This window comes from Scomber scombrus, chromosome 1 (assembly GCF_963691925.1).
Source record: "Scomber scombrus chromosome 1, fScoSco1.1, whole genome shotgun sequence".
In the NCBI taxonomy this organism is placed as follows: Eukaryota; Metazoa; Chordata; class Actinopteri; order Scombriformes; family Scombridae; genus Scomber; species Scomber scombrus.
The window spans coordinates 33,498,329-33,516,985 of record NC_084970.1 but is presented as its reverse complement, the minus strand read 5'-3'; the positions used below and the strand labels follow the sequence as shown (position 1 = coordinate 33,516,985).

Genomic DNA, 18,657 nt, shown 5'->3' with positions numbered 1-18,657 from the left:
GGGTCTCATTTACACCTTTTATCAAAATGCGATCTGTATCTAGATACAATATCTAGATAACAATGTGTGATTTATGGGTCTTTGCATTTAAAGCTGGTATTAAAATGTGTTCCAGTTTTCCCAGTTGTGTCCAATTTATGATTGGATTTCAATATGCAAATTAGGTAGGAGGACATCAACACATGTGGTGTATCCCATGTCAGTGAAAGCAGTGCTGTGGATTGGCGTCATTCATTTTTTATAAGGAAAGACTTCACTACAACTTGTAGCTTTTGCCATGCTCGCTCTAACTAACAGGACAAGTTGGAGCTAGGTGACCTTTCAACTTGCTGGCACACTTTTTTAATGAATGTAGTCACAGTGTACAGATTACATTTACACCTGACTGAGATCTCATCACAATGTGAGAGAGAGTGCCTCCAAATGTGCTCCAGATACATTTCTTCAGAAACAGATTGCATGTTCATAATAGCAGGTGAAAATGTTTTATAAGTCTTCAAAGTGCTCAGAACAATGTAAAGTTTGAACATCTACAGTTCTATGATAATATAAGGAATAGATATGGTCGAAAGCTCCAATACAAGTGTGTAAGAGGAGCTTGAGTTGAGATTGTTTTGTCAATTGTTGTTTTTTAAGCCAAACTTAAAATATTATACATCCTCCAGGTAGTTTTAATCTGAAGAAACATGTTTTTTGATTGTGTACATTTTTCTTTTATGCTTACAAAAACAGCACAAACAATTAAACTTAACGTAACATTACACTCCTGCACAGTTCAGTCAGATAAAGGCAGTGAACAATAATCCTACCTGCCAGCGCGGTCCAACCTGGATGTGGATGGTGGTCTTACGGTCCCAGAGGACGGTGACGTCTTCCTCGGGGAAATGAACCACTGTGAAGTATCCAGCAGGCCAGATGAACATCTTCTGTTTCCTGTCAATTACACTGGAAGGGTTCTGCATGGGAGAGAATAATTTCAATATTAGTTTTAAAGGACTATGTAGTGCTGGTATGATTATTTAGCAAATCTAGAGAACCTATTGAAAAGTGACTCTTACTGGCTTCCCGGTGTCATCATCGAATGCTATGACGGATCTTCCTATGTTGATCAGCAGTGATTTCCTGCAGATGACTCCACTGTCGAAACAGTCGACGTTCTCAGCTGTTACACTTAGCATCACATCAGCGCTGCTCTGTGGAGGAGAGAAAACATGTTCACAGGGACTACAGAAGTCTGAAAAGCTGAGAATCGCTGTTGATACTGAATCTAATATGACTTAAAGGATAGGTTCACAATTTTTCAAGTGTGTCTTAAAACAACAGTCACGTGTCCATATGAACACTGCAGGAGGTTCTCCTCTCTGTAATCATTCCTCCTGTTCATACTGACCATTACAAGATCCCTTCATAATGCATTTAAAATGTAAGTGATCTACAGTATGTCCACACAGTCATTTTGAGCAGAAATGCATTTAAAAGTTGCTGCTACAGTTGCGTTTACTTCTGTGTTTCTGACACTTATAATAACAATCTGAGCCAGTCAGGGCCAAAAACAAGCACTTCTGGTGGATGTATTTTGATGGGTGCAATTGCCCCTAGGGATCACATTGCAGCACCCGTGATCAATACAGGTCCAATTCCAAAAATGTCCGTTCCCTTTTGTCACTTAGACCCAAAATGATGGGAAAATACAGTCCAGGTTGTAAAATACCAGAATTTCCATTTAAAGGAACTCAAGAGGCATTGCTTTCAGTGTGTTATGTTTCTCTACACTTTATTACCACAATCATTGTATGAGCTGTCATTGTCATAAGAGGACAATGCTAACTAGAAAATGCTGTGAAAAAAACCCAAATCTAAAACTGCCTTAAAGGTGCGGAGTGTAGAATCTAATGGCATCTAACAGACTTTACAGAAAAGGAATATACTATTTATAACTATGTTTTTTTGAGATGTCTGTATCCCCTTCACTCTCTTTGTCTGAAGTATGATAAACCACAGTTTTGCTTTTACCACAAATAAACATTGCCAGTACCTTTATAAGATAGACTTTGCATGCACCAACGTAGTCAAAGAGGAGGCCATCAAACGTCCTGTAGTGGCGATCACCGTAAGCCGTGCACATGGATGGACAGGGATGAAACACACACTGGAACGTCCCGTGTTGGCAAACACTACAAAGACAGCGAAGCTTCAGTGATTCAGCATCAACTTGTTCCCACTTAGTGCAAGGACAGTTTTTCACGTCTAATGGCCTCCTTTTGTGGAGAGCCTCGGGTTTACAGCAGGCAGAAAAGTGGTCAGTTAATTGTCAAAGGTTGAATCACCGCTCATTGCACTATTAGGCTGTCATCTACATCTTCTTCCCTGGCTATGGCTTGAAGAAGAAATGGAAGGATGGGAGAAAGACTGAGATCACTGGGAGAGTGTTTCCTTTCACCAGTGATGAACAGCCAGAAGCCGAGGGAATCAAAGAGTCATACAAGGGCCCGCTCTGTTTTCCAGGCCTTTTTCTGCCCCGTGATAACAGAGAATTATGGATATCAGGTGGCCACTTTCGCTGCTCTGACAATCTCAGGATTCATCGCTTTCAGGCAAAATCTGACTTTGATAAATTAGCGACATTGTTGGAGATTTCTCTTAATTCTGACAGATATTGTTGGAGGATGCTTGTTGAGGGAAATACAAATTTGTGCGCCATGGAAAACTTGATGAAGACCCACCGAAGTAAGGAAGAAAAATGAATACATACAGCACCCTTAGCATATGGAAACACCAGACATTCAACTTAAAGTTTTCTATAAAAGCTTGATGTGATTTTTGACGTGGAATATCAGATGCTGGATCTCCAAAAAACATGTGAACCTACCACTGGTGGCAGGGGGAGGAGACTCTGTCGCCGGGGTAGTACTCCTTTCCTTTCCACAGACAGGGGCAGGCTGCAGGTTCAAAGCATTCATCTCCATGTTTCAGCAAGCTGGGGGACAAACACAGATTTTGTTAAGGACAAAACGTTTTAAAAACTCTGTACTTACTGATAATAAAAATGGATGCTCAAAAAAATTTTCTTGAGTTAAAACTGTGGCTCTTTCATTCAGGAGGTCCTCAAAGACTGCTGCAAAATGCTGCAAACCATTTATTGAAGAAATACTCTTAAACTTTAAGAACATTTCAACAAAATGCACCTCCAAAATGAGTAACAATATATCAACAGACTAACATACCAAACATATCAAAAGACTAAATTGGTTACTTGCTCAAATAATTTAAATAACCTGGTACTGTATGTTACTTGCGGTTTCTTGCAAGTAATGTCCTCAGTAGCCTGATGTTTTTTATGTGGCTGCAAAAACCTCTTATGGAGGTGGTCTAGTGTGTGATTATGACATGAGTTCACATCCCATCTCCTACCAACTATCTTCTTCAGATTTTCCTTATCTTTGGTAGTAGAGTTGAACCTAACCAGACCATTTTCAAAGACATGAGAGGTCTAAAACTGCTCATAGGAGTAATCTCAGGAACAATCACAACCAACAAACATTCAGGTACAGGGACCTCTCAGAAATTTAAGCTGAAGTTCTCACAAACCAAAGATGACCACCTGCAGATCTAAGAAGTAAGGCCAATCAGAGTGAGAATATACCTGGATGAGTTGTTGATTTAAATCATCAATGGGCCAATGACAGAGCCCCATAACTCAGTAGAGTCTAATTTGGAGTGATGGATGTTATTATTCAAGAACTGTGGTGTACCAGGATGCAATCAAGTTGTAACATAATCATCATTTGAAGCTTCTGTGTTCATTTCTAACCAAGATATGAGGCTTGTCCTGTGCCAAGAGGACGACAGAGGCAGAGCCAAGGCAGGTTAGCTTCCACAGCGGAGCGCTGCCAGGAATACGACAGAGAGAAAGAGTTTCGGGGGTGGGTGGGCGACCGTGGATGAAAAGCAGTAACACTCGTAAGCTACATGAGAAAACCAGACAATTAGGATTCTCAGAGATAGAGAGAGAAACAGTCTTTGTGTGGATCCCGTCATTTGCTTTCCACTCTGCGAGACGAAGCTGATAAGTATCTTGTAATATCCAGGGTTGAGCTATATCCACTGGCGAGGCTGCAGACAATGAAGTGACATACTGAATGGTCCCGCCACAAACCTCAGGTTCATCTGAGTAGAGTTACACCCCAGATAAAACTGTGTTAACAGCTTCCTTTATCCTTCCGCCAAGCTGCTGTATCAATTACTCTGATCAAAGATGCTAAAATCATTCATTCTCCTGACCTACGTGCACATTATGAATAAATCCTCGTTAACATAGCACTCATTTTGAGTTTAATTCTATCTGACGATGTAAAACTGCCGGACGAAGATGTAGTTGCATAGTGTTGCAACTGGTGAACCAGACGGTGCAGTGGGTTGCCTGCAGTGAGAGATACATCCTGACCTGTGCCAGGTATTGTACACCTGCTCAGAAATCATTGTACAGGCTAATAAGCAGGTCACATAGCTTTGAATGTATAACTGATCAAATATCAGTAACATTCTGTAGAAATAATCACCTATAATGAGGAAAAAAGTGAGGACTTCTGCAGGAAGCGAGGCAGGTGTCCTGGCTCTACCTGTTTCGATTTGAACATAATAATTCACTCAAACAACAGAGTCAGCCCAACACACAGTCGATGTAGAGTAGGTACACCCACAAACCAAAAGAAAACAGACTAGAAAACATAAAATGACAAGGACAAGCTACCAACAAAAATGAGAAAGAGAGGATGAAATATTGTGTTTTTTTCCATGCATTCCTGTTCCTTGTCAAACCCTGGAGTTAAACAGTCGGTTAACCACAAGGCAACTCAATCGCCAACAGTTCAGTCACAGAGATGTGGGTGTGTTATGCTAGTAGTTGCTTATGTAGCCTGGAGCTGCTAGCCTCCAGCAGAGATGAGGAGCTACAGAGGGCTGGTAACCCCACTTCTGTCTAATAAAATCAATTACTGGAAAACGCATATAGAAGCCTGTACTCATCACATACAAATCAGATGACATTGTATATAATAATATCTTAAATCATGATATAGTTCACATTAAAATATAAAATGCTTTTCATTTTCAGCCTTTTCCTATTTATCTCTGTAATATAAGGTTTCCAGACCTGGAAGCAAGTTGGGCACAAATCAACCTTTGAACTCTGGTCATGTTAAGGATGACATACTGTAAATATGTTCTCAGTTTAAGTTTTCCTGAAGTTTCCTTTCACCATTTTTTCTAATTCTGCAATTCTTAAATAAAACACCACACAAGATATACTCCCTGGTTTGGTTGTAGGACAGAATATCGCCCAAATCCCTAAATGTTCTCCAAGCTCATTGATGTCAACTATCTGAAAACTAACTGAAAGGTTTTTGGCATCTTGTGCTTTTCTTTCTCAATACTGCTCCCTCTGTATTTATCTATCACACCCAAAACATTTCCAGTGTCTCCAAACTGGGCAAACATCAGATTTATATGGTTGTACGTACATAATGTAAGCACTGTAACCAGAACCAAATTCTGGTATGCTGTATGGTCCCAAAGTCCAGGTTCATATGAGTTCAGCTGGGCTAATTTTCACAGAATGAGGAATGAATGAATGAATGGTCGACATTTTGATCATAAACAAAGTGTGCCATTGTGAATGGAAACACAATGGATTCTTCTGTCAGCACCTCAGCTAATTATTTCCCATTAGAGGTTTTTAAGTCCTGCTGGTGAATACCTTGCAGATGACTTTGAGTTGGGATTTTTTTTTCCTGTTTTCACGATAATCATCCAAGTATAGCTATTAATACAGCAGAGGGAGCACCTGCTTATCATTTGCTGTCTGCTTTAGAAAATACAAAACTAGGAAGTTGAAAATGTGACTGATGCTGTTGCAGTTCAACAAATGCAATGAGCAGAAAAACAGAACGCTCAAAAACAAAGCTGAGGTCTTTGCTTTTTATCTTCCAATCATTTTTAAGTCTTTGGATAGATTCATTTCTCACAGCTCAGACAAAGTGTTTCATGAGAAAAGTATCTCTCTAAATGCATAATGTAAAAACAATCTTGCATTACAGTTTCCCTCCCAGGATAGCAAAGGTATGACTGATACTACTAATGTTCACTTAATTATTTTTTTTATGGATTTCACCTCTAATATATGCACAAGAATCATCTGCATACACACACATTTTTATATACACAATGTAAAACGTGAGGGTAGAATTGTGTTTTCAGAAAGATACATGTAAACATCTCTGCAGGTCTACACAGAGAATGATGTTAAAGGCAACCCTGTCTCTTAGAAATTAGGTTTTATATATTACTACGTTGTTTTCCCAATTCCATTTTCACTGGCAAACATAATTCTGTTTACAGGCAATGTTTTTGCAAATAAATGAAATGTCTCATTAATATATTACTCCAAAGTCAGAGGAAGGGTGTCAGGGTGGATAGTGGATGTACAAGATGCAAGCCTCTGACAGCAGGGACTAGTCTTTGCATCTTGAGGTCCTGTGTATAGTTAAGTTTAAGACAACAAAACACTTTGGTTAAGGTTGGCGAAAGACTGGTTTCACTTAAATGTCAATAAACATGTTGAGCTTCAAGTCATGGCAGACTTTTTCTGTGTTAACTCGAGACCGTTACCTTCCATCTGTCAATGCTTCAATTTAACATTAATAACATGAATGTTGCTGTAGTTTCCGCTAGCAGGTATTGTAGCGCATTGCATTGCCACTGAAACCTTTATTCATATGTTCAGTATCAAAATGCAGCATGAGCTAAACATATATGCTGTTGCAGTTTAGTCATATATGCACGCAAATACCCAATGTTTAACATGTTTTGGTTGATCCAGCTCCTGTCTGGAGGTCTGGTTCAAAACGCTTTATAACTGTTAGTGTTGTACATTATATAACGTACAAGAGAACAGCCAAGAGAAATTGATGATCCTAATTCATGTTTGCCAACAACCAGCCCAATAAAAGGATGTCTTGGCCCTAACACATGACACACTGAATGGCTTTGTATTGCACATTGTTTGTTACACTGATCTTGCTTCTTCACTGGGGATGAACAACTTAAGACAGTCAATACTTTGCTTTATTAAGTTTCATTCAAACAATGCTATCTATATCAAGCTTTTTTTCACTATGCATATTAACATAGCTGTGGGAGCATCCAGCTGAATGAGATCTCTTTGTGTCTCTATCCACACAAAATTAGTTTGAAAACTACCATCATGTTCCAGGGAGTTATTACAACACGGAAACCATGACTGCATTTAAAGTGTGCTGTGTGCATGTCATTATAAAGATCATGTTGCTTAACGTGGCAAACAGGAATCAATGAATCACACTGGTGAAGTCTGCAGAAGTGACGCAGGTTCAAAATGACTGTGTAGTATCATCGCTGTACCTGAATAACCTTTTCTGTCTGTCAGCGTGTGTTTGATGATGTCAGATGAAACACTGCGTTGAGCAACAGGCCGAAAACAAGAACTGGTGTTATTTATAGACCAGGACTGACGTGAGGAGGCTTTCAGTTGAGAATGTATTTGACATTTTCACTTTTGCATTCAGAGAGTTTAAAGTGGTGATGTGTTGTTGGACTGATCATTCATTAAAATGTGTTTTGATTATTTTGTTAGGTGCTAGTTTTTATGTCATTGCTCTTATTATGTTTCTTGTTTTTGTATGAATTATGTAAGGTATGTTTGTAAGTAAGTATGTTTGGGAGTTAAATTTTCTTAGTCTTAATTCTCTGATTTTATCTTATCAGCTTTGGGAAGGTAAGTATAATAAAATACCGAAATGCCAAAGATGTTGAGGTATATTTGAGATAATTCAGCAACAATGTGGTCAATAGAAAGTTTATTTTTCAACTGTGAAAAATGTATTAGTCAGGTGTAGATCTACCGTCAGTCAGATATATTGGGGGAAAGCTGTGGCTCAGGAGGTAAAGTGGGTCGTCCACCAATCAGAAGATCTGTGGTTCAATCCCGAACTCCTCCAGTCCAAACGTTAAAGTGTTCCTTGGGCAAGATGTACTCGTATGCCCTTGTTTTATTGCTCTAAATGTAAAGCAATTTGAGCTGCATTTTATGTATGTAATGTGCTATAAAAATAAAGTTATCATTATTATTATTATTATTATTATTATTATTATTATTATTATTATTATTATTAAGATACCCCATAGTATTCCCAATGTGGGTGAATGAGCCTTAGAAAGAATGAATTTGTATTGCTTTGGATAAAAAGTGCTATAATGATTAATGATTTTAAAGCATTTTTTGTTTCCAATTCTTACTGTTAAATGTTTGTTTTATATAAAGCACATTGAGTTGCCCCTGGCTATTAAATGCACTATATGAATAAAGCTGCCTTGCCTTTATCGCTCCCGATCGCTCTACCATCAGTGTATGAATATGTGTATGAATGGGTGAATGTTGGCATGTGCTGTAAAGTGCTTTAAGTGGTTGGTAGACTAGAAAAGCGCCATATATATGCAGTCCATTGATCATATCTGTGCAGACGTGTGTCATAAGCCTTGACATGTTTAAACTGACCCCTGCCTGTGCATATTGTTATCAGGATGACTTCTGGTTGATGTCACAGAATGAAACCACTTAACCTTCCTTTCATGCCAGCAGCCAAAAGGGATTAAAAGGATCAGATGACTGTAATCTACCTGATGATGTCTGGCCACCTCATCCGCTGCTTTTTAAGGATTTCTGTCTCCCACAGATGATCTAAGACTTGTGTAAAAACATGCAGTGATAAATATGTCACTGCAGTGGTACAAAAATGTATTATTGTGTTACAATAATGTAGCTACCATTATACGACAAGAAAACTATCATCCCTAAAACAAAACACATAATTGCTTCTTGTTTATATTTTACTTTACATAACATGCTTGACTCAATCTACTGTAAATACTGTTTAGTCTAGCGTTATATATCTACTATATAGTCTTTTTAGTCTATTTTATTGTATTTGTTTTGATGTTTTACATTTTATCTTTTTATTTTTCTACTTTATTTTACATTGTTTCATTATCATCATTTTATAGTTTTATCTTCTTATTATAATCTTTCTTATTTTATTTGTCTATTTCTATTTAATCTCTTTTTTAACCTTCTTTTAGTCCAGCTTTTATTTTAATTTAATTTTGTTTTTTAAATCTATTTTAACCAAGATTTTAGTCGTTTAATAAACCATCTCTTTTCTCTCTCATTTAACTTATTTATTTAATTATTTTATTTATTTACTTGTTTTTTTTGCTTATTTTATTTAAATTTTCTAAACATTTTTTGCATGCATTTTTGTCTTTAATTTGTTTTTCATTACTTTTCTTTATGTTGTCACTTGTTTTGTCTCATTATCAGCTTTTCAATCAACTAATTGTAAAAGCACTTTGAACTGAACTAGCCTGTGCTATTTAAATAAAGTTGGATTGATTGATTGATTGATTGATTGATTGATTGATTGATTGATTGATACTTATATCTATAGGCACTTGCTAATATCTGGTTAGATGTTAAATTGCAAAACTGTAACCTCTTTACTGGTATTGAGTTTTTGTCTTTTTGCAAAATTCAGCAGATTGACTCTAAATATCAACGTGTCTTGAAAAATGTACAACTACTACTTAAAAACTAACGCCTTACTTTTCTTGTTTATGCCAAAAAAAAAATGCCGGGTCAAATTGACCCTGTCTGTTTTGACTGTTCCTTCTTTCCTTCCCTCCTTCCCTCCTTCCTTCCTTCCTTTCCTTCCTCCCCCTACCTTCCTCCCTTCCTTCTTTCCTCTGTCCTTCTTTCTTTCCTTCCTCCCTTCCTCTTTTTCTTTATCCCTCCCTCCCTCATTCCTTCTTTCATCCCTCCCTCCTACCTTCATTCCTTCCTTCTTTCCTCCGTCCTTCCTTCCTTCCTTTCCTTCCTTTCCTTCTCCCTTCCTTCCTTCCTCCCTCCTTTCCTTCCATCTTCCTTCCTTCCTCATTTCCTCCCTTCTTCCTCCCTTCTTCCTACCTTCCATCCTTCCTTCCTTCCTTCCTTCCTTCCTCCCTTCCTTCCTTCCTTCCTCTTTTCCTTCCTTCTTCCTCCCTTCCTTCCTCCTTTCCCCTTCTTCCTCCCTTCCTCGAGGACAACAGGAGGGTTAAATGAAAGTCCTGTCTCCTGCCTCCTATTTTCTCAGCTCGATGTCAGTAGATATTGTACAGTTACTATTGGACTATAAGAGAGTGGCAAGCCTTCGCAGGTCGAGGTGTGGTTACAGTAATTACACGTGGTTGGTGTTGCTAATGTCTGGTGGTGGTGGGGTCCAATGTGATATCTTTTCATGGGGCCCAAAAATCCCTGGTGGCGCCCCTGCTCATACTCAGATTAAAAACTCAGGCGCCTGAAAACTATCAGCGTATGCTCCCAGTGAGCAATACTCCACTGGAAAAAACACAGTATATAGTTCTTTTATAACACATGCTTGGTGGTTTGAGTCTGTGTCTGAAACATTATAGTCCCACAGTTTATTGTGTCTGCCATTTTATTACGTGTGATTTAGGGGTGAGATTTATTACTTTATAGTGAGCAAACAATGGTCACTAACACTAAAGACTCTGGCTACATGTATTTCACAGGTCATAAATAATGCTGAATGTGGTGACCAGCATCACCAGTTACGGGGATTTTTTTGGTCACTGACCCAAAGCCATCCTTCTGCAGCAGTAAGAGGAGGAGGAGGATGAGGAGGAGGAGGAGGAGGAGGAGGATTATTACTGACTCTTGTGACATTTTCTGAGCGTCTTTAACCAGCCTGCAGCCTGACCTCTTCCTGATCTCAGCGTCAGTGACACAGTCAGTCTGGTGAACTCACAGCTTTAGGTTTCACTGAGCCTACGCACTCATTTTGTAACCTTTATTTATCAAGAAAAAAAGGTCATGCTCTTTCTCAGCATCATTATGAATCACCTTCATACACTTAAACGCCTTTGTACCTGACAGCAAACCACATCAACTGGAGCCAGCTAGAAGAAAACAATCAGCAGAGGAACATTTGATGATTCACTGACACATTATGAGATGTTTGGGGCTGTTTGTATTTCTGTAACAAAATCCTTCATCTCTGAGTCAAATACATCTCTGATCATGCCATGTCTTTCCTCATCTTCCTCTCTCCTCATTTTCTGTCATTTCCCCACTTTAAACTAAAGAACTGAGGCATAAAAATGTCACCCCTCCCAAAAGAGCCATGTCCTCAGGGGCCAGTCGGCAGCAAAGAGCGTTGCAACACACACAGAAAATGTGTGATAAATTTAGCTTGATATTGCTAACGTAATATGACAAGTGATGAAGTCTTACAAAGAAATGTATGGATGTGCTGTACAGGAAGTAGATCAGCTAAAATCAGCACATTTTGTTTCCTGAAATTAAAATTTACCAGAGGAAAGAGAAAAAGTTTGCAGACGGTTATGAGACCGATGGTGCAAATATGTCTGTTGAATTAACTGTGTGAATATATTGTCCCGTTACTAACCACAAGCTCCTTTAGCTCAGAGAGATTTTTCTCATCTTAAATTAAACTCTTAATTGAATGAAATGACAATGCAATCCAATCCAAAGAACATAATGTCTTGGGTTAGTAAACAGCCAAGACGAAACATTACATCACAGAGCCTCTTCAACCAAGTATTTTGTGAAGATGCTCAGATTCATTTCCATGTTTAACTTTCTTGTGTGGCCAGGCCTCTGTACTTAATCCTCCTGTTGCACTCAGGTCAATTAGGCGTTAACTCAAAAATGAGGTATTGTTTCATTTAAATGAGGCGTATTGACCATCATTTCCAAAAATATGTGTAAAACCTGTGGTAATAAGTTGGAATGAAGTTGGCTAAAAAGGTCTATCACAGAATTAGGAGATAATTTATATCTTTATGCTTTATAAGCAGTCAAATTAAACCAGGACAAAAGTTGCATTGACGACAGGAGGGCAATAGGAGGGTTAAGAGTACATTAAGAACTATTTGTCAATGGAACAATATGTGCACAAAAATGGAAAATAAAATCTCAGTTTAAAGGATTTAAATATAATGTTAGTAACTTCCTTTTTGTGCAAAGCGTCACTCACCCGGGAGGGCAGGTACATCCGGCCACGCAGGGCTCATGTGTGGAGCAGGTGAGGTTGAGCAGGTAAGATTCACAGGTGCGCTCACAGGCAACGCCCCTTCCTGGCAGGAGGCCGTCCTTTCCCTCGGAGCAGTTCTGGTAGAGCTGACCTGCTGGACACAACTTGTCTGCAAGAAGAGAAGAAAAGAAATCACAATGAAGACGAGTGCTGCTCAGCTCTGAGTATCCATGACAAACAGTAGATGATCTAATACTGTCTTTTTGTGTTGCTCCATTCACATTCCTCCTATGTTTTGTGCTCAATAGGCTTATTATAATTAAAGTCGACTAAATACAAAAATCATTCCAAAACTAGTGTAGTTTTCATATTGTTACGTCTATTTCTTTGTATGCACCGAGCCATGTGTAAGAGTGGGAGTGGGGGAGGAGCTTAACGTTGACCTTACATGGGTTTTATAATTATTATAAAATATAAATTCAAGATAATGTGAAAAGTAGAACAAAAGCATCTTCTTGCTGAATCTCAACTTGTAGAATGTAAAACATTTTTGATATAAGTGACTTACCACTGTCTGATGTTTGGGACACCAGTTTACCGTTTAGACAGAGTCTGCAGGAGAACACAGACGAAACACAACAAAGGTAAGTACTGAAATTACATGAGAGGTTAATACACATTAAATTATAATGCAATTATCTATTGAAGATAGTTCCAGTGTGATTGCAGTCTATTCATTTCTCACGTTTTATTTTAAATATTTCTTTCTAAATATTTCACATTCAGAAATATTTCTTCTTTTCCACTATTCCATCTATCTAGCATTCTGCCATTCTTGTGCTTTATCTTTTTCCCTAAACAACTAGTAAAACGAGCAGACCAGCAAAATGTTCAGGATGTTGTTTGCACTATCAAAACATTTTAATTTGTGAGGTATTACAGATATTTTAGCTGCTACAGTACAGGGAGCACTAGTGAAGTATTTTATCTTGTTTACAGTTAATATTCTGAAACAAGTGCTGCTTAAAAAAAAGAGGGGTGCTTTGTCTGCATGTCTGGGTTGTAACCATGGAGCCTTTTTATGAAGAAATCTGACCCACAGTGAACTGGAAACTTGACCAGTAGACAGCTTTGTCTCTGTGCTGTTAGCAGTGCTCTGATTGTAGCTTCTCATTTTCTTAACTAAGTGAATTACAGCCTCCAGTTGTTTTCTCTGCTGTCTCTAACTGTTCGGTAACTTAGATGCCTAAAGTAACTGAAACATGTCTTTAATCATCATCTTTAAGTATGGGAAAGAAATGACTACAATCTGAAATCCTTTGTATGTATGAATGTTTTGAGGGTTAAAATGAGGAAGACAGAGATGGAGAGGAGGATCTTACTGAACACCTGCTGATGTCATGATCACATCTCCCGGTTCGTAATCGGCCCCGAGGAAACTGCAGGGACACTCACTCCTGGAAAAACACACCAGTAAACAAACGCACACAAGACCAACTTAGATCACTGATGCAATTATGTGACTCAGAGAGAGAGAGAGAGAGAGAGAGAGAGAGAGAGAGAGAGAGAGAGAGAGAGAGAGAGAGAGAGAGAGAGAGAGAGAGAGAGAGAGAGAGAGAGAGAGAGAGAGAGAGAGAGAGAGAGCCAAAATGAATCTGAGAGATGCAGCATCTGTTTGTTAGAAGACCAAAGTCTTACCGAGTCCAAAATTACACATTAGCCTTTTACTGATGTAAACCAGATGCTGCTTAGTTTGTTCATTACTGTTTAATTAATTATTTTAAGAGAGCTTTGTGTCATCTTAAAGATACACTATGCAGGATTTGTTGGTTGGTATAAACACACAGTATCCAAAGTCGGCCCCTTCTCCCTGGCTCAGAGAGAGAGAGCAGCAGTGGTTGAGTGAGCTAGAGAATGAATGAAGACGGTGATAAGCGCCGGGTGAGAACTAAGCCATGAATTAAATAAATAAAACGCTATTTTCTGATGCTTTCCTGGCAGTTATGTATGGCAGACACAGACACATCTCTGCACAAGATAGGATATTTGTGTATGTAATGCAGCCGCAGTACGTCTCTTCCTCGTGTTTTTTGTTGTTGTTGTTGTTTCTCTCACGTTTCTTCCTCATGTCTGCTATGTGGCCTCACTGCTGAGTGTGTGTGTCACTGTGTGTGTCACTGTGTGTGCGATCCCAGTAGCGCATGCCTACTAAATCCCATCACTGCTTTCTGCTCTGCGTGTGTGTAGCTCAGCTCAACAGACACACAGACCTGCTGCTCTTTATAAATCCATGACACAGAGACAGAGAGCAGAGCGGAGCAGAGAGACTGTGATGCTACGCTACAGAAATGTCCTGAACACAACAAAATAATAAGAAAACTTATTAAGTGATGATTGAGAGGGAATACTTTTGTATGAGTGTAAACATTGTTTTATTTTTTTAGGACAATCCTGCATAGTATACCTGTAAGCAACTTATTACAGGTGAGTGGATAAAGGACAAATAAGCATGCTTTATGGGGTTAAATCAGTGCTCAAGGTGTCAGATCCATAACAAACCTTCTCCTGCTAAGTCAAAATTATAAATATTTTAAAAATTAAAAAAGGTAAAGTGGATTTACGCTGCGGTAAATTGTTTAGCGGGCGCTGAAAGCCTTTGTAACATATAGGCCAGCGCCACACATCGGCCTCTGTACTACAAATTCTTTCTCACTGGTTATCAGATATCTGTGTCGTCCCGAGCCCGAGTGGGAATGAAAGGGGGGTTTCACGGTGAATTCCTTGATGTAACTCTATCACATGGTAAGTAAGGCACCGCGCTGCACTAGAATGTAAAAACCTGGGACATTTAAGAGGAATTAAGCCGCATGTCTTCTAGGGCAGAGCGGCCTGAAAGGCAGAGCCCAATTACTGAGGTCCTCTGGCTCTATAACGTCTGCAGGAACGATACAAGGTTTTCCACTTAAAGGCTGACCTAAACTTCAGAGCGGATACAAATATCACTTTGAGAGGATTTGTTTGGTGGAGTGAGTCCAGCCGGATAGCTGTTTAAGGGGCTTCATAATCCTCCACAGCACCACAGCAGGCAGAGCTGGAGATGCTCAACGAGGACACCTGGTCACTGATTCCTACCTGCCTCCTGTTCTGAACGCTAAAACGACAGAAAATTGACTAAATACTGTAAAAAAAGAAAAAAGAAAATGTTATAGTAAAGTCTCTATTACAGCAGGTGTTATATCCCTCTTCTTTTGTTGCTATTTTGCACAAAAAAATGTAAAAGAAGGTTGATTAAGATTCATTTTTCCTGAATTATTTCCGCCTCCCCCTCAGCCAGCCTTACCTGTGCACACAGGTGTGTGTTCGGTGGTTGTAGAAGGATCCCTGAGGGCAGACGCAGCCCTCCTCACATTCCTCCCCACAGTGCTGCGGGACGGAGAGGGCGGAGCAACGGCGCTGGCAGGATGACACGCAGGTGCCGTACTGCATGGTGGCAGGACAGGTGACCGCTGCAGCGTTAATGGAAAGATTTAGCAAGAACCACAGGAAGTGCTCAGATGTGAGATTCAGATTATCATATTACCTCACCACTCTACAGGGAGAGATATCTGCTCAGTTTGATTCACTTATTACAGAAAGTTGTTAGAATACTCTGTTGTTATGTCTCAACGTCATCACATTTAATATCTATCAGATTTAACAGAGATTTTTGCTAAAATGCCGATTCACTGATGAAACGTTACCACTACAACAAGACTAAGAATCCACAGCCTTGCTTGAGCTAAATCTTAATTATTACCGAAAAGTTAATCAAAGAATGAAATATCTCACACGTAACGGTCATGCTTGCAATAATTTTTTTAATGCCGTTATCTGAGATCACGAGTTAATTATTTTGTTATCTTGAGATAACAAAGCTCATTTTCTCGTGATAACGGGTTAATTTATCTCGTTATATTGAGAAAACAAAAGGCTGATTTATCAGTATAACGAGAAAATGTATCACAAGAAAATTCCTTTTGTTTTTATCAAGATCAAGATCATGGGATAACTATGAAGAACTTAATTAGTGTCTGGTTCATTCGATCATTTCAGTTTTTAAGATCACTGTCACAGCTGACGGGGAGGATTCATAACTGACTGAGGGGGCTGTTAAAAAAAGTAGATTTAACCAGGCAATAGCCTCCGTAAGGCAAAATAACATCAACATAAGACTACTGTTTCAAAATGAAAGAATGCATTTTACATATAATAATACTTTACATTCTCTCTCTCTCTCTCTCTCTCTCTCTCTATCGATCTCCACAGCGCAGCCCAAGCATGCATCTTTGCAAATAACCTAAAATGATACTGTCAAAGTCATTCTCCGACACGCCAAACCAGCAGAACAACAAAATAAACGATCATGTTGCATCATGACGCAAAACAAACAGCGCTGTCCATGGTTCTGAAACAACAGACAGTCCCCCCCTTTAAGAACCAGGCCATGTTAGACCTTGATTGAAGTACAGTGTGATGCATTGATCAATAATGGATACTCTTTGATTTGACATTTACTACAGTTGTCAAGATGCCATCTATACCTGCTGGCATGGCGCTCCTTATCTCTGATAAACATAGTAAGTAACAACCTTATGTTTTCATGTGATAAAAGGTTGATTATCTCGTTATCTCAAGATAACAACGCTTGTTTTCTTGAGATCACAAAATAATTAACTTTTGATCTCAAAATAATGGCATTGAAATAAATAATTTTAAGCATGGCCATCATCGGCATCTGTACACACAAACACACAAATATACATTAACTTATACAACTGTACGTCAATGTGTATGTACCAAATGCAAAGTATATATTTTGATCACTTTCATTCTGCCTGTAAGTTCTTTTGCACCAACGTATGTTTAACTCAGCTTAGGTTAAAGTTAAGTTGTGCCATCTTTTGTGTTACTTTCACATAAAAACATATGAAATATCTTCATTACTGTGATATTCATCAGAAAACAGACAGAAACATTGTGATTAATTAATTTGATCTCTGCACAGCTAAAGAGCTAGTTTGTACTTGTCTTTTAAACATCTCTAAATATTGAAGAAGAAACCAACACATTTTTTGTTAATGTTTGTTTATGGTTTATTCCTCCTGTAACTACTTATTTACCATGTGGGAATAAATAAAGTCATAAAACAGGTAATTGAACATTTCAGATGATTTCAGGTCAATCTGAATTAAAGATATGTTCTCTGATTTTATGATGGTTACCCCAAAAAATCCCAAAATGTTGATATCGTACAACTAAACTTTGAATATCAACAGTGAGATGAGATATAGGGCACAATAACACAAAGATGCATGCTTGCAGGAAAAAAATGTGTCATCATGTTCGATTGTAAATGTGCAGAACACTCACCGCAGTCGGGAATGTGCGATCGAAAGTCAACGATGATGGAGAACCTGCGGCAGTGGCGTGCGTAGTGGGCCAGCGCAGAGCAGAGGCAGGGCGTCCCGCACTTACAGGTATCTGAGCGACACTGTTGATGGAAGGGCGTCGGACTGAGGTACTCATGACAGGCGGAGAACAGATCCTGGTTCAGTACGTCACACATCTCTGAGGCATAGGCCACTGCGCAGGGAATAGAGCCGGTCGGCATCACGTTACAGGTGAGATTCAGTATGAGAAACACGACAGATTATAATCCACTGCCTACGTGTCCACAGATAGACGGATTTTACTCATCTAGGCAGATTCTACTACTTTGTGTACATTATTTAGCTGCAGCTGCTTCACAAAGGAAGATGAAGAAAGCAATGCATGAAGCGATGAGTTTACCATGAAACAGCTGCAGACATTTAAATACATACACTGATAATAGTCTTTACTTTAGTACTTAATCAGTGATCCAGCTACAAAAAAGTGGTGCAAAGTAAAGGAAATAAAGGGTTAGACCAATTCAATTCATTCATTTTCAAGGTTTATACTTTAAATATTCACAATCAGAGCAACTGTAAGCTTAAAAAATGTAAATCTTTGTCTCATATAACCACCACAATATCAAAAACATGCTTCATTCATCATATATATTGTATCATATATCGACTATTTCTTCCTAGCAGAGAGAAAGTAAGAGAAGAAAAACTGACCGGCCTGTTGGTGAGTGTCACAGGGGTCGAGCTGAGGGGTGCTCAGGCTGGGAGAGCACGCTGACGAGACTTTCCAGGCGTTTCCAAACAGCTGAGGAGTGCTTTCTATCATACCGGATGGAGACCTGACAAAAGACAAGAGCACAGCTTCATTACCAGATTGAAAATAGCAAACTCCTTCAGTTCCCAATAGGTGGAACAGATAATTAAGCAATCAAGTGTTGCTACTGTCAAGTCTTTGGGTCGTACTGTACCAGCCGCCCCTGTGAATGATCTGCCATCATCATTGTGTTTGAAATGTAGCTGATTCAGGATATTTCCCAAATGTTCTAACAAATGTAAGTATGCTAATGCTATCTGCTCATTTTAAATCA

The 18,657-nt window shown here is 38.9% G+C and overlaps 1 protein-coding gene across 1 annotated transcript in view; it reads right to left on the bottom strand.

Moving 5' to 3' along the window:
• Window positions 1-18,657, bottom strand: part of otog (otogelin) — a 70,993-nt gene that overhangs the window by 31,418 nt on the left and 20,918 nt on the right. Inside the window, exons 19-28 of the mRNA XM_062434736.1 lie at window positions 18,284-18,408; window positions 17,553-17,765; window positions 15,484-15,649; window positions 13,526-13,600; window positions 12,712-12,755; window positions 12,147-12,312; window positions 2,870-2,977; window positions 2,036-2,174; window positions 1,059-1,193; window positions 810-956 (exon numbers count right to left, since the gene is read on the bottom strand). Of these exons, the coding sequence (XP_062290720.1) occupies window positions 810-956; window positions 1,059-1,193; window positions 2,036-2,174; window positions 2,870-2,977; window positions 12,147-12,312; window positions 12,712-12,755; window positions 13,526-13,600; window positions 15,484-15,649; window positions 17,553-17,765; window positions 18,284-18,408 (1,318 nt within the window). The remainder of the gene's footprint in view (window positions 1-809; window positions 957-1,058; window positions 1,194-2,035; window positions 2,175-2,869; window positions 2,978-12,146; window positions 12,313-12,711; window positions 12,756-13,525; window positions 13,601-15,483; window positions 15,650-17,552; window positions 17,766-18,283; window positions 18,409-18,657) is intronic.